Below are 15,684 nucleotides of genomic sequence, written 5' to 3' on the forward strand. Positions count from 1 at the left end.
GACCCAGGTGGTTGATTTGCAGGCAGGTGGTTTCATTTGTTTTATAACTATCATGGACTTACTAGGTCATAGCTCTCACCAATCCTCCTGATATCTATGAATTAGCTCTACATTTCTTTTTTTTTCTTTTTCTTTTTTTTTAAGACAGAGTCTCACCATGTCGCCCTCAGTAGGGTGTCATGGCATCACAGCACACAGCAACCTCAAACTCTTAGACTCAAGTGATTCTCTTGCCTCAGCCTCCCAAGTAGCTAGGACTACAGGCGCCCACCACAACACCTGGCTATTTTGTTATTATTGTTGTTATTGCAGTTATCATTGTTGTTTAGCTGGCCCGGGGCGGTTTTGAACCCACCGCTCTCGGTGCATGTGGCTGACGCTATAATCACTGTGCTAAAGGCACTGAGCCTAGCTCTACATTTCTTACCAAAACATCATCATCATCATCCCTCTGTCTGTGAATTAATCTTGAGTTTCTTTCCTAGGTTAAGCTCCTTCTGCTTCAGCAACTCCAAGTTAAAGCTCTCAGCCATTTCCAGAAGCCTTGAAGGGAGGTTGGCATATTGAGGCCTTACAACTTCTGCCATCCGCTATTAACATCCTGGGGTGCAAGCATCCTCTTACCTTCTTGGGATGGAGAACAGCAAAAATAAACAGAAGTCAGTTTATTAACAGATTATCCTGCCACTTTTAAATGACAGATTGAAGTTCAAGTTGCCCAAGGCCACAAACCATTCTGTGGCAGAGCTTCAGTTCCCACCTAAGTCCATCTGTCTCCAAGACCTATTTTCTACCAACCCATGCAACTTCTTCTAGGAAAATTCAAGATGCCACAGGCCTAAGAGGTTTTTTATGACAATGAAAGATAGTTATACATTATTCTAAATAATATGAAATCTTTGACACACATTGAAATCTAAGTCTTACAGAGTCTTTTCACTTGAGAGCAACAATAGTCACCCAAGTAGCTACTTTCGAATGATGAAACACACATTATGGGGAACAGGGGCACAACAAATATGCAAAGAGAATTGGTAAAAATCATTAAAATGCATATCATTTTGCCACTAGAGTTCTAAGCTCACTTATCTAATGAATTATTTTCATTGAAAAACATAGACAATTAAAAATCTCACTTGGCCCATCTTAGTGACAGTCTTATAAAGATTTCTAAGTTAAAACTTTAGTTGCATAAGTATTCTGAATATTCTTCAGGAAAGCAGAAAAGGATTTTTTAATACAACATGAGAACATTATTTGCTTTAATGTGAAAATGTGGCCACCTTCAGGCTAAGTAACGGTGACTTAGGAGGTCTGAATTCTAGTTCTTCTAACAGAAAGTATATTCACTTTGGGTGAAGCACAATTTCTTTGGATCTCATTATCCTTAGCTATCCTTTTAGCTCTCACATTTCTAATTCTATATTTCTGGGAAGTTGGTATCTCAACTTGTAAAATTAATGATTTTTCTTGGTCCACAGTTGCAAGCATTACAGTATAAAAAGATGTAACAGAAAGAGGGAATCAGAAAAGGGAGAAGGAAGGAAGAAGGGAGAGAGGAAGGGAGGGAGGGAAGGAAGAAGGGAAAAAGAGAAAAAGAGAAACATCGTGGTCCCTGTTTCTCAAGGCTGATCTAAGAGTTGCTTGAAATTCTGTTGCATCTTTTGGAATCAGTCTGAAGTATTTCAGACTTTGGGTATTCCACTCCCACTGGCAGGCCCATCCCTCCAGAGAAGATGAGATGAAACAGGATGTCTTAGCCTGACACCATTAAAAATTTGATTTATCTACCTCTCTTTGTTCTGATTCCATGTACTTCAAGCAACCTCCTGATTATACTCCAGCTTCCAAGGCCTCCAGAGACACAGTGCGATGGTCAGACTGATAAAAGTTTTGTAGTTTGCATAGGTTTCTATTTTGCACTATAAATTGAGAAGCTGGCATATCACTAGATGCTATCAAATGGTAAGTATTGACCAACAAATATCTAGTATGTGGAAAGGCCAAAAAAAAAAAAAAAAAGATGGTAAAAATGCAACTGGAATCATAAAAATTCACTGCCAGATACAGTGCTGGGCTCAAAAAACTCCAGCCATTCCCTCATAACACATCAAGAGGGAGTGACTTTCCCATGGACTCATGGACTTGCAGGGCCCAGAGATAACCATTAACTGTCCAGGAAAGATTTCCTTGATATGACAGAGGCAGAGGGAATACCAGGGAACATTCTATAGGCCCCACTTTGGATTTTCTCATCTAATGGCCTAAGTTAAGTACTGATTTTCAAGGCCGGCATCACATAGCCTTCCATGACAGTGATTTGGATTACCTTTAACTCTCAGCTCCCTCTATAGTAGCTGACTTGGCCAAGTTACTCATAAACAGCATTTTCAAATCTTTATAAAGAGCACAATAGACCTAGCTCATTAAGTTATTGTTCAGATTAAATGAAATTATGCACAGTGCACATTTAACACATACAAGCCCAGGCCTTAAAGACTACTCAATACATGCTACCCACAATAATAATAAATAGTTATAATTATTATTATTGCTGGGCAATGATGGACCAACATATTGTAACAACATAGTACTTATCGGTCTTGGAAATCCCTGGAGACAGGATCTTACCTACTAAGTCTGAGCATAGTATAAGGGCACAGCATGCAGTAAGGCTCAAAAAATATTTCTTAAATAGAATATACACTGAACAGCCGAGCCCATGTTGGTTTTCATTTACAACATACATGTGATCTTCCTGGACACACCACTCCCTTACTCCCTGCTTCCTCAGTAAAATAATTCACCAATCTTGCCACCATCCATGACACTCTCCAACCTCACCCATAGCAGACACCTATCGATCCCTTCTCCCCCTCCCCATCATCGTTATTACCAGCAATCTGCTCTCCAAGTCCTTACCAATGCCCTTTCAAGGGTAAGTAGGGAATTCCAAAACATGGCAACACACCCAGCATCCTGAGTCTCCATGACCTGTGTGCAGTGACCAATAGGACACAGAGCAAAAGATTCATTGAAGCCAAAGTACAAATTCACCCAAATCTCTCCAATAAAAGGTGATTGTTATAGCCACTTCCAGATAGTCATTAGCACAAGAGTCTCTACCATAATATTTGTGAAGACTTTGTGACTAATTTAGCTGATGAAAAAAAAAAATTCTGAGACAAGTTCTCACTTCATCACCCAGGTTAGAGTACAATGTCACAGTCACCACTTACTGCAACCTCAAATTCCTGTATTCAAGCAATCCTCCTGCCTCAGCCTCCCAGGTAGTTGCAACTACAGGCATGCCCTACCATGCCTAGCTAATTTTTATTTTTTGTAGATAGAGGGTCTCACTGTGTTGACGAGGCTGGTCTCAAACTCCAGACTCAAGTAATCCTCCCACTTGAGCCTCCCAAAGTGCTGGTTCAGGTATAAACCATCATGCCTGGCCTCAGAAGATGGAATTTCTAAAAGTTCACAATGGAAAAAATCCACTAGGAGCAGATGAGAATTCTAAAGGAAGTTAGTTGCTAAAAAAACTAGCAAGGTAAAGATAAGAATGTTATTACTAAGCCCTATGCTGATAAAATGTAAATCATTGTTAATTAAAAACTTTGTTTTACAAGCATCAAGATTTTTAAATCTACTCTCTTTTCATGCTCAAAAATGTCACCCATAATGGCACATCTTCTCTCTTGGGCTTTACGTCTTCTCCTGGAAGACTTCCTTTGGGCAGAGGATAGCAAAAAAAAAAAAAAAAAAAATTATTACCTGGATAAACCTAAATCCATCAAAAAGCAAAATAAATGACAGACTGTGAAATGGTGAGTTTCCTGATTTTGAACTATTTAATTAAGTTGTAAAACAAAAAGGAAGCAATGAACTTTTTCCCCTTAGAAAGGGAGAAACAGCAGAAATCACTTTTGTGTTTATACTGAAACAAGCCCACCAAGCATCCTCCGTAAACATTAAATCATTAAATAATGATCTTGTAATATCAAAAATGAAAACCCCTCATTATTTGGTGAATTGTAGCCCACGCTCCCAAGAAGTCTTTTAAATGAGACGCTCAAAGAAGTTTATAAGTGTTCTCTCATTGTCATTCACCTTCATTTGAAAAGGTAAGTATCTTCATCTCCGTTTCAGTATTAGGGGTTAACAGAAAGGTTAAATGAATTATATAAAGTTATTTGAAAAGCCGGAGAATGATAGAGACCAAGGTTTGCTATCTCTTGAGAACTAAAAGTCTTTCTTTGAAAAATTAAGCAACTTATCTAATTATTTTTTAAGAGAGTGTTTCACAAAACCGTAATATTTTATCTGTACATCATGATCTGGAAAGAAAAGTCACAAAATAATAACCATGCTAAATTAAAAAAAAAAAATCAGTGTGGCTTCCAGAATCCTTTCTATTCTGTGTACCCACCCATGTGGCTGGAGATTTGAAATGCTATTTAAGTCTCATTTTCCTTCAGAAGCTAACCTCTGTGGAATAAAATGCTGTTAAAGGGGGAAAATCTTTTCTGTCATTTGACTTTAACTTATGATAAATTAGCTTCAACTAGTTTCTTAGAAAATTGCCCAAGAAATGACTACAGAAAATTAAATACCAAGACTTCAAAGAGGCAAACACAGAGCCTTCAGATTCTGACCTCAGAGAATAATCCTCCCTTTCTCATGCTTTGGAGAGATGTGAGTAAAGAAATCATACCAGGGCATGGTAATGAACCATCTTTCAAATGACTTTTCTATCAATCTTCTTTTCAAAGGGTAATAAAGTGATGATTATTTCTAGGCCGTTTCTGGGAAGTTATCATCTCATTTCAATAGTCACCAGTGAAGGACTGCACTCTGGCGTTATCACCGATGTGATAAGGTGAACTGGGTGAGAATTCAATAGACCAGGTGTAGGTTGTTAAGAGCTATTTCCTAGAAAATTAAAACAGAGAGAGATCAAAAGAATTGTGCTGGGTCTTAAGGAATTGGTGATCATTTCCTTCTAGATTAAAAATGCAAATCTGATTTATTACCTAGTGAATGAAATCCAGGAGCATTTGAAAGTTTATTATTTCTTTCAACAAATATTATTGAAAGCATATTAGGTGCGATGCTTTGTGCTAGATGTTGGTGACTGACAAGGACAACTAAACATAACAGGGCATCTTGAGCCATCTGTCTCAAACAGTAAACAGTAACTAACAAACAACAACAACCCCCAAAACAACTTTTTCAAGATCTTTCCATGAACTAAATTGGAAAGTCTTAGCCACCCCACCCCCACCCTGGTACTTGCTTTGCAAAGCTATAGAAAATAATAACGGGGTAAGAAACACTCAAACTGTATCTGATTCCTTTCCCTGGAAGGACAAGCTTTAAGAACAGCATGGGGCAGATGTCTTTCCAGGACCCAACACCCTCGTGGAAAGAAACTCCTATGCCCTGGATGCCTTCAGGAGAGGAACTCTGGAACCTGGCTGCTTCTCTGGTCCGCAGAGGCAGATCTCATCTATGATCTGCGCTTTGTACTCAGATGAGGATTATGGAGTCTGTTTTTCCTCAGTGGTTCCTAAAATCAGTCCTAGCCATGTCTTCTCATTTGCCTTTAATTCTCTTATCCCAGTCCAAACCTACTGCCCACTGGTAGAGAGGGTGTGGGACACATCTCTGGATTTGATATGTGGCCAGAAGTCAAATTTTCTTTTTAGCATTAACTAGAAATCCAAACTTGGAACAAAAAAAAAAAAAGGCAAGTAAAAAGAAACATGAGACAAAGCTTTTTGAGGGCAAAGAAATGCTAGGTTGGCCACTGTATCATCATCACTGACAAAGTACGGAGCAGGCACTTCATAAACACCGACTGAATAGAACTGACGAAGGGACTACTCCACCCTTGTGTGGTCACAAATCACTCAGAGTATCACATCAGTATTTGGACGCAAGCAATCCCACAGTGACTTTCGACCAGGAGTTTGTCTTTTCAAAATGTCATTCTGTTAATTTTTTCTTAAAATAAAACAGGACAGCACAGAAATTTGAAATCAAAATGTATTTGCTTTCAAGTTTCACTTCAGGTAACAAATATTCAACCAACACATTGATGCCTTTACATCGACCCCTGGACAGGCAAACTCGGCCTCTTTCCATAGTTGAATGTGGCCCTAAACCGAGTACCAATTGATTCCTCACTGATTCACAGAGAAAGATAAAGCTGTTAAGCCCCCCAAAAGTATTAGCAATTTTATCCTCACTGCCATTCAAAAAAATCACCCAAATTTCCAGCTTCTCACCACCCTCATGACCAAAGTAAAGGGGCAGAAATTAGCCCTTGGGTAACTCACACTTAAGAATCAGACACAAACATTGGCAAAACTAATTTTAGGGGTTTTCCATCGCTCTATGTGACATTTCTTCTGAAACATAACCAAAGAATTCAGGAGTGTAGATGATAAGGGTAGGTTTAGCAGCAAGTCAGCTCATGGAAGGGCCAAGCAAGATAATAAGTTGAAAATTTTCAAGCCCAAGTTTGCGGATGGTAGATTGGAAAATCTTATATTTAAAAAGGAGATGCAGGATGGCACCTGTGGCTCAGTGAGTAGGGAGCCAGCCCCATATACCGAGGGTGGTGGGTTCAAACCTGCCCCGGCCAAACTGCAACAAAAAAATAGCCAGGCATTGTGGTGGGTGCCTATAGTCCCAGCTACTCAGGAGGCTGAGGCAAGAGAATCACCTAAAGCCCAAGAGTTGGAGGTTGCTGTGAGCTGTGTGATGCCATGGCACTCTACCAAGCTACTCAGGGCAACAAGTGAGACTCTGTCTCTAAAAAAAAAAAAAAAAAGTAAAAGGGAGATGCAAGAGGAGACTGGGGGGCATTCCCAGCCCTCCATCTCTCCTTGTGTGGAAAGCACATGCTTGGTCTGAGGTAGGGTAACCCGTGCAGCATGCAAGGGAGGTCACTGCACCCCCAAACATGCCACTCAGAGTAGCCTCCAGGAGTTCTTCACCTCAAGTCTCAGAAACTGAAATTTTCTCAGGCAGGACTTTAACATACAGAGAGAGCCCTTAGAGGCGTGGCAGCTCTGCACCTCGAAGGAGACAAGCACCTGTGAAGCATGGTTTTGGTCTGAAATCATGTTTTCCTGACACAGGGTGATTTCACCTGCAATTATATATATACAACTTTGGAAACATGAATGGCATTTTAAAGGTTGACTTAGTCAACTTTAACGGATAATCTCCCTGAGTTTAAAGGAAGGGAAACCTTTTCCTAATAATTTCCAGTTTTTCATATCCTTGTTATCTTGGTGAAAAAGAAAGAGAAATAAAGAAAAAGGAGAGAGAGACAGAGGAAGGGAAGGGAGAGAGAGAGAGGGATGGGAGAGGGGAGGGAGGAGGAGGAGGGGAGGGGAGATGCAAGGGCATTTGTTTTAGATTTTCTTTTCCTTTCTTTCAGAGAAACTGGAAATAGGCAACATATGATTCACTGACAATACCTCAGACCATCTAGATTCCACCAGGATGCTAACTTTTTACTGGTTAGCTTGTGCCGGGTGTGCTCCAATCTGTGCAAATACATCCTCATTCCATTGTTTTCCCTATTGTTGCTATTCAAAGTCCTATGCTGTGGAGAGGAGAGAGGAGGAAATCGCACAACTTTTTTATGTACATATATATAGACATAAATACATCTGTGGGCGAGGTGATGAATAGCAGTGGAGGGGTGCTGTCTGCACAGACAGTGAGAAAATAAATTAAACTCATCCCCCTGGTTCTTTAGTGTGCAGCATTCTGCTTCAAGGGCTCCACGCGACCAGCTAAAGCAACGATGTGTAAAGGAACAGACTTCCCCGCTGCCTCGTCCCAGTGTCTCCCCGTGGAGGAGAACCCAGTCCTCACCCACCAATGAGGCCTTGGGTCAGGGGCAGATGAGAGGCTCAGCAGGTGTGTCCCAAGGATCCCCCGGTATAAGGCATCCTGAGAGAGGCTCTGATGTCATCAGTCACTGTTACATCAACCAGCTGATGTCATGGGGAGCTCCTGGCAGGGAAGGTCAGCCGTCTGGCCTCTCCCCCTTTACAGTTGTGTGCGATCTTCCGGGGAATTTCCACCCCTTTCCCTTGCCAGATGCTCCTTAGTTGGTTCTATTTTGACCTTGAGTCCATAAGTGGAATTTATTCTCCTGGGGGAATAGTCATTTCTTTTTAAATCTGCAAGGAAGACAAGTAGGAAGGTAAGAGTGGATCCCTAAGAACCTACCATTTGTGCAAATGGACTAGACTTTAGGTTTTGCCAAATGTTCTCAGAGGTCGCTTCTTCCTCAAGCCATGCACACTTGCGACTCAAACCCTGTCCAAACTAAGCCCCTCCCACCACAACGCCCCGAGGGAGACTCCCTTGCACATTTTAGGCACTGTTTACAGGGCAGGGAAGGAAAAGCCATTACTTGATTCCATATCCAATGCCCTATAAGGCACAGCTGGCTAGAGTTAAGCAAACTGGAGACAGGAAATTTCCACCGCTGAGAGATAGGCAGGGCGGGAGGTCAGCTGAAATGGCGGCTCTGGACCTCAGTGGTCAGTTTTCTGCAACAAAAGCTATACCTCAGGTTTGCTACTGCCCAAAAAGCTTCATCCAATTGTCAGATCCTATGCTTCCTAAGGCTTTCTTCCATTTGAAAAAAGAAATCAAAAGAAAACATTAATAATAGGGGCAACTTTGGGGGAAAAGGTACAGAGGAAAATGGGCTTTAAATGTCAACACAAAGACATTTGCACCAGAATGTTTATTGCAGCCCAATTCATAATAGCCAAGACATGGAAACAGCCCAAGTGCCCATCAACCCATGAATGGATTAACAAATTGTGGTATATGTACACCATGGAATACTATGCAGCCATAAAAAAGATGGAGACTTCACATCTTTTATGTTTACCTGGATGGAGCTGGAACATGTTCTTCTTAGGAAAGTATCTCAAGAATGGGGGGGAAAGTATCTAATGTACTCAATACTACTAGGAAATTAATATATAACCAACTACACACTCATACAAATGGCAAAACATAACTATAGTTCAGAAAGTAGAAGGGAAGGGGGGGAGGAGGAAGGAGAGAATTTGGGGGGACATCACCTAATATGCAAGATGCAATGGTACATTTCAAAACTATTAAGAAATGAGTATAACTGTGATGGATGTGTTTACTTAGTTCAACATAAGCATTCTACATTGTATATCAAAGCAGTACACTGCACCCCACAAATGCACCAATGTACAAAGTTATGTTTTAGTAAAAAAAAAATATATATATCTGTACACTTTTTATGCTATACTGATTACATTTGTTAACTTCATGTTGTATGAAAAGAGAGAAGATTATCACTCCCCTTGACAAGGATGGAAGAGGCCCTCGGGCCTGACAATACATTTGATAACTTAAATATGTATTTTTTATATTAATTTTAATGTTAAATGGGAATTATCTAGACATAAGCTAATACATATTTTATATATATACACCCTCTATATATATATGTGTATGTGTATATATAGATATAATATATATTTTGTTTGTTTGTTTTTTGAGACAGGGTCTTGCTCTGTCTCCCAGGCTAGAGGGCAGAGGCGTGATCATAGCTCACAGGAACCTCAAACCCCTGGGTTCAAGCGATCCTCCTGCCTCAGCCTCTCAAATAGCTGGGACTACAGGTGCCCACATCAATGCCCAGCTAATTTTTCCATTTTCTGTAGAGATGGGATCTTGCTCTTGCTCAGGCTAGTCTCAAACTCCTGAGCACAAGGGATCCTCCAGCCTTGGCCTCCCAGAGTGCCAGGATAACAGGCATGAGCTATTATACCCAGCCCATGTTATATTTTACTAAGAAGCAACATTTATTCAACACATACACATATCACTTAATTCATTCTTCACATCAGCTTTATGAGACAGATGCTTTTATGTCCGGTTTACAGATGAGGAACTGAAGCCCAAGGTCACATAGCTAGCAAAAAGCAGAACTGGGGCTCGGTGCCTGTAGCTCAGCAGCTAGGGCACCAGACACATACACTGGCACTGGAGAGTTCAAACCCAGCCTGAGCCTGCCAAACAACAGTGACAACTACAATAACAACAACAGAAAATAACTGGCATTGTGGTGGGTGCCTATACTCTAGCTACTTGGGAGGCTGAGGCAGGAGGATCACTTGAGCCCAAGAGTTTGAGGTTGCTGTGAGCTGTGATGCCACAGCACTCTACCAAGGGCGACATAATAAGACTGTTTCAAAAAAAAAGCAAAACTGGAATGTGAGTTCAGACAGTTCAATCTGTCTGGCTCTAGATCCCATGCCCTTTCCACTAAACTGCATCTCTATAAACAAACAAAAAAAAGTAAAGCATAATCAAACAAAAAAGAAGGCTCACCTCTAATCCTGCATTCCAGAGGGAGTAAATGAGGGGATTGGTTATATCTATTTACATGTTAGGTTAAAACTTAAGGTTTTGAAAGGAAACATGAATTAGGAGTAGCAATGGAGAAATTACTAAATTACTCTAAACCCAGCAATATATAATATAAATAGATATTATCTGAACCTTAATCATACAGAACAGTTAACTGGGCTTAAGGATTGGAAGCAGTGAGTTATGTCTCAAGTCTCCTTGTGTCCTGGCTGGTCAGATGTAGTCTCTACATCTTCAAGGATGGAGGCTGCCCCGTCCAGGGTACAATGAATCAGACCTGGAAGAGGCCAGTGCCTGAGAATATGAAGTTAATGATCAGACTCCAACTGCCATCAAGGGATAACTCAGATATCTGTCAGCTCCTGTCTCCTGCAGGGCCCTCACCTGGAGGCCCCTCCTCCCAGCCCAGCCCAGCCCAGTCCCTTCCTGGGCTCCTTCTGACCAGAGAAGAGGCCAGTGGGCAGCTTAGCTTTGCACTGGTCTCTTCGCCCAAGCCTGGGGCATGATCTGTAGGGCAAGTCCCAGCAGTTATAAGATTCATGGCCTTTGCCTCCCTGACTGCTTCCTTTTGATCCCCCCATCTCCCATGGTCACCCCCACTACCTCTGAAGACATGCTATGCTCCCACGGAAACTGGATGCCTGCTCCAAACCCCAGTTTTTTTGCTGTCTTTCCCATAAGAACTCCCCCATCTCTAACTCCAACAAGCCTAGAAATTGCCCTTTTGGATTATAAGTGTACACCTGCTCCATCCAAGCTTACGATAGATGATGTTCTTTTACTGATTTCCAGCTCAGGGTATGATCGTTTATTGGAAGGCAGGAAAGGCTACTCAACTTAAAATATGTGAAATCCCACTGTAAGGACAAGTTTGCGGTGAGCTAAGAAAAGTAGTCAGTGAGCTGAGGCAGACGCAAAGCCTCCCTTCTGAGACAAAGGAAGAGAATGCCACAGAGCTGGGACTGCCAGTTTGGAGGGCACAGGCTTCCAGCTGCTTGCTTTATATTAAGAATATTTTCCTAGGAAAATATTAGGGAAGTTTACTACATTGAATCAGATTTTTCTTTTTCAAAATTGCGATACGTGTTTCAGCGTACACTATCTGAGTGAAGGGCACTCTTACGTGTGTGCCTTTGAGTCAATCTGTACAAAAACAAAGCGTATCAACAGATCCGCTGCAACCCCTAACATTCTGAAATAAGAAATAAATACAAATTTTTTTAAAGAGAATTTTTTTAAACTGCAATATATGTTTAAAGCAGCAGGTTTTTACAGTGAAAAGCACTATTTTATTTCCCTCTATACTGCACCCTCCCGAGTGTCCAGCGGGTAGATTAGACTAGAACAGGAATGTCGTGGGCACCAGGATGGAGCCACTGGCGGGCTCCAAAGCAGAGGGGCAGAGACCCGCCTCACTCAGATTTCACCCCATTTAAGTCAGTGGAACTTTTCACTTGGAGTGACTGTGACAAGTATTGGGACCCAGGTTGTTTTATCACATTTTGGCAGAACCTAAAGTAAAGCCCTGTCCTTTTAATCCCTTTAGAGACTTGAAAAATTTGCAGTCAGAAAGTCAGGCTCTGAGAATGACTGAGAATGAGATAAAAACGTGATTAAGATTTTCTACTTTATCCCAGGTTACAATGGATGTTGTTCTATGTGAGATTTACTTGGAGAAAAATAGACTTGTTGGCGGCATACCCGGGAGTTTGAGCTTCCGGCAGCAGGAGTTGCAACGATGTTTTGCAATGAAGTTTCTAATTGCGTCTCCCCCCAAATTGGCTGGTCCAAACACCATTCCTCTTGATCTAGAGAAAATATCAGAATATCAATTAGATCACAACTTAAGAAAAAGGAGCTCGACCAGGATTCTCTGAGATACCGAACAGTATCCCTTAGTAACCCAGTAAACTTGAAGGAGCCAACAAAGAACAGAGCACTTGGGGGAAGCAACAACGTTAGGTTTGCAAATTTAAAATTCAAATGCACTTAAATCTTTGTACCCAACTCCAAGACCTACTGTGAAACGCATTTGAACACTAATCTGATAGAAGAGTGAATTTTCTATGTACCACATTAAAACAAAACACAGAGCAACCCTTTCTAATAATGCATACGGGTTGGGAGAATAACATTCATTAGCAAAAGTTCTCCTGGAATATCCCAAAGGTAAGGTATAAAAGTAAGAGAAATTTGCTATTGGAACACACCTTCTGAAAAGATGCATATATATTGTTTCCAACCCAAATACTTTTCTTAAAATAACCGTAGTCAAAAACAAATAACCAGACTAACCCCTAGATCCAGTGGCCATGGCGCTTTCCAAGGCCACTTTCTACCTGCAAACTGCTATCCTGGCCTCTTCCTAGAAAGGCAGGACCATTAGACCGTGTGGTTGTGGAAGTAAACTACACATGCTTGGTGTAGGTGACAAAATTACAGATAGAATTAGCATATATGGGGCAGACTTTGAATACTCTAGAATTATCATAGGTCCCTAGCAGATTCTAAGATCAATGTTCATGCGTTATCATATCACCAACAACCATTATTCTTCAGATTTTGACACTCCGCACACCACAAAACAGAGCACACCAGAGACACTTCCCAAGAAACGTTATGAAAGCTAATATTTTATTTTAATGACATGCAGAGTGGAAACAGCACATTTTTAAAATCTGAACTCAATTACTGCTCTTAAATACCACGTCATAAGAAAAAAAAAGAAAAGCAAACTGTCACAAAAGGAAACAATAAACTTTGCTTCTAAGGAATGCGGTTTCTCAAAAGGGATGTGGTGTAAAAATGGACTTTTTTCCATCCAAGGATTGAAACATTTATCTCAATTTCCACTTCCTTTTGGCAGAATAACAGTAGCTGCTCTGAAGATGTGCCAAGCTCCGAATGAGGGCTGATGTCAGTTTGATCTCAGATTGCCTCTCTGCTCTGAGGCGAGTAGGTGGAGGAAATCTCTTGGGAAGACAAAGTGAACAGACACCCAGGATTAACTTTCCCGGTCACTCAATCGCTCTTACAGAGTACAGTTCTGGTGGTATTTACCCGGCTGCATAAGCTGCCTCCTGTTAACTATTCCTCTCTCTCAGTCCATCTGGTAAGGAACCACTTCAATAAGGTGAAACTGAAGGTGACAAAAAAGTAGACTCACTTGGTATCTAGGCCAGAAATTCTACAGCGCTGGTAAAGTGAAAATGAAGGCATCATTTTAGTCATTTAAATTGAAGACATCCTTTTTATAGTCTCTCCAGCATGACCCTCTTGGAATACTTCATCCATTTGCATTCTATACCTGCCATTTCCTCCCTCCCAACTTAGAGATGAAGCATTGCTTCTCAGGTAAAAGCACTGAAGTCATTTCCCTCTGTGAGCTTTGTCAAAATTAAGACAAGCAAATCAAAATTACCACCAAATGTATATATTGGGGTCCTGACTACTCCCTGTGCAGGGGAGAGTGAAGGAGGGTTGGAGGGAGGTTCATTTGCATTCACACCCTATGGCACACAGCATGCCTGCAGCCTTGCAGGCTCAGATAACCAAGTTTAAAAAAAAAAAAAAAACAAGTAGCTGTTTTCCAGATTTTTCACAACACAGGAAAAGCAGGTGGTAGCTTGGTTCCACATGCGGGGAAACGCTAATTAGTGCCATCTATACATAGATTTACTAAAGAACAGATCATCCTCGTCTCATCGTTGTCAAATGCCCAAACCATCAAGGCAGTAAACTAAAAAGATAGAATCCCAACCTACAGATAACCAAGGCAGAAGTTTGGGGAGAGTTAAGTGACAGTAGGAATTAGAAACAATATTAGGATTTACACCACAAAAACAACTTTTTTGATAGAGGATCATTCCCTTTCATTGACCCCCTTCTCCTCAAAAGCAAGTTACCATCCTCCCTGAGCTTCAGTTTCCTCCTTTGTGAACTGGGACTGGGAAAATGCTCACTTACATTGCTGCCAAGGCTAAAATAAACACTTGCTTCAATCGGTGCTTCTCAAACTTTAATTTCTATCAAATGACCTTGTATCTATCTATCAAATGATCTTGTAAAAATTCAGATTCAGGTTCGGTAGGTCTGGGGAGGGTTCTGAGAGTCTGACAATGTCCCAGATGATGCTGGTGTTGTTGGTCTGCACTTCCTCATTCAAAATTCTGAGCCTCATCAAACTAATTCTCCACTGTCATGAAAAAATAACATTCCTTGTTATCTTGACCATGAAGACCAGCTGCACCCAACTTGGGTAACCCTACAAACCCAGGCTGGCCACGATGATGCCATCCTATCCTATCATTATCCTCAAGTCATAAAAAGTTAAGTTGTCATAAAACAGAGGTGCTTAACCCTGGTTGCCCACAAAATCACATGGGGAACTTTTAAAAAATACAGGCATCAGGGCCTCATCTTAAGAGATTCTAATTTGATGCCAATCCTAGGCATCCTTTTTTTTAAGTTCCCCAGGTGACCTTAATAGAAAATGAGGCCCACTGGCCTATAGAATACAATTAAATACTCAACTGTCAAGTGGGATAATAGAATTTTAAAATTCTAAAAGATGGACTATTCAGGTCATATTAAATGACATATGCCAAGGTCAAAATTTACTAAATGATAGACAGTATACGTAAGTCAGTTCATTATATATGCAAAAAAAATTTTACTGAGAAATTATAAAGAAAGTACTTGCCGTACAAAGTTCTTGTTACTAACTCTTGGGCACAGAGGGCTCCTGAAGAAATAATATTTTTAGATAAATACATCTTAGCTCTACTAAAGTGAAAATAATGTCTTTATGTATACCCTAAGGGTTACAACATGGACTCCATAGTCAAATAAATATCCTGGAAATTAAATGTATGAGAGTAATCTGGATCACTTTTACTTTGTCTAGCTCACCTAGTCTAGTTAAATATGTAATATGCTTTTAGTAGATGGACCTCTTTGCATAGAACTCTACATATTTAAAGAGCTAGGTGACATAACTCATGCCTATAATCCCAGCATTTTGGGAGGCCAAGGTGGGAGGATCACTTGAGGCCAGAAGTTCAAGACCTGCCTGAGCAAAACTGTCATTTCTACAATAAAATTTTAAAAATTAGCTGGCCATGATGGCATATGACTACAGTAACTCAGGAGGCTGAGGCAGGAGGGGAGGATTGCTTGAGCCTGGGAGTTGGAGGTTGCAGTGAGCTGTGATCACATCACTGCACT

The 15,684-nt window shown here is 40.9% G+C and overlaps 1 protein-coding gene and 1 pseudogene across 1 annotated transcript in view; one reads left to right on the forward strand and one right to left on the reverse strand.

Annotated features, from left to right (window-relative positions):
* Window positions 1–8,076: 8,076 nt before the first annotated feature.
* TRPM6 (transient receptor potential cation channel subfamily M member 6) overlaps window positions 8,077–15,684 on the reverse strand; it is a 166,597-nt gene continuing 158,989 nt past the window's right edge. The window contains exons 38-39 of the mRNA XM_023509005.1: window positions 12,160–12,266; window positions 8,077–8,210 (exon numbers count right to left, since the gene is read on the reverse strand). Of these exons, the coding sequence (XP_023364773.1) occupies window positions 8,077–8,210; window positions 12,160–12,266 (241 nt within the window). The remainder of the gene's footprint in view (window positions 8,211–12,159; window positions 12,267–15,684) is intronic.
* Window positions 9,352–9,450, forward strand: LOC111722856 (annotated as a pseudogene).

The sequence above is a fragment of the Otolemur garnettii genome, unplaced genomic scaffold, assembly GCF_000181295.1.
Source record: "Otolemur garnettii isolate 467f Iridium unplaced genomic scaffold, OtoGar3 scaffold00006, whole genome shotgun sequence".
Lineage (NCBI taxonomy): Eukaryota > Metazoa > Chordata > Mammalia > Primates > Galagidae > Otolemur > Otolemur garnettii.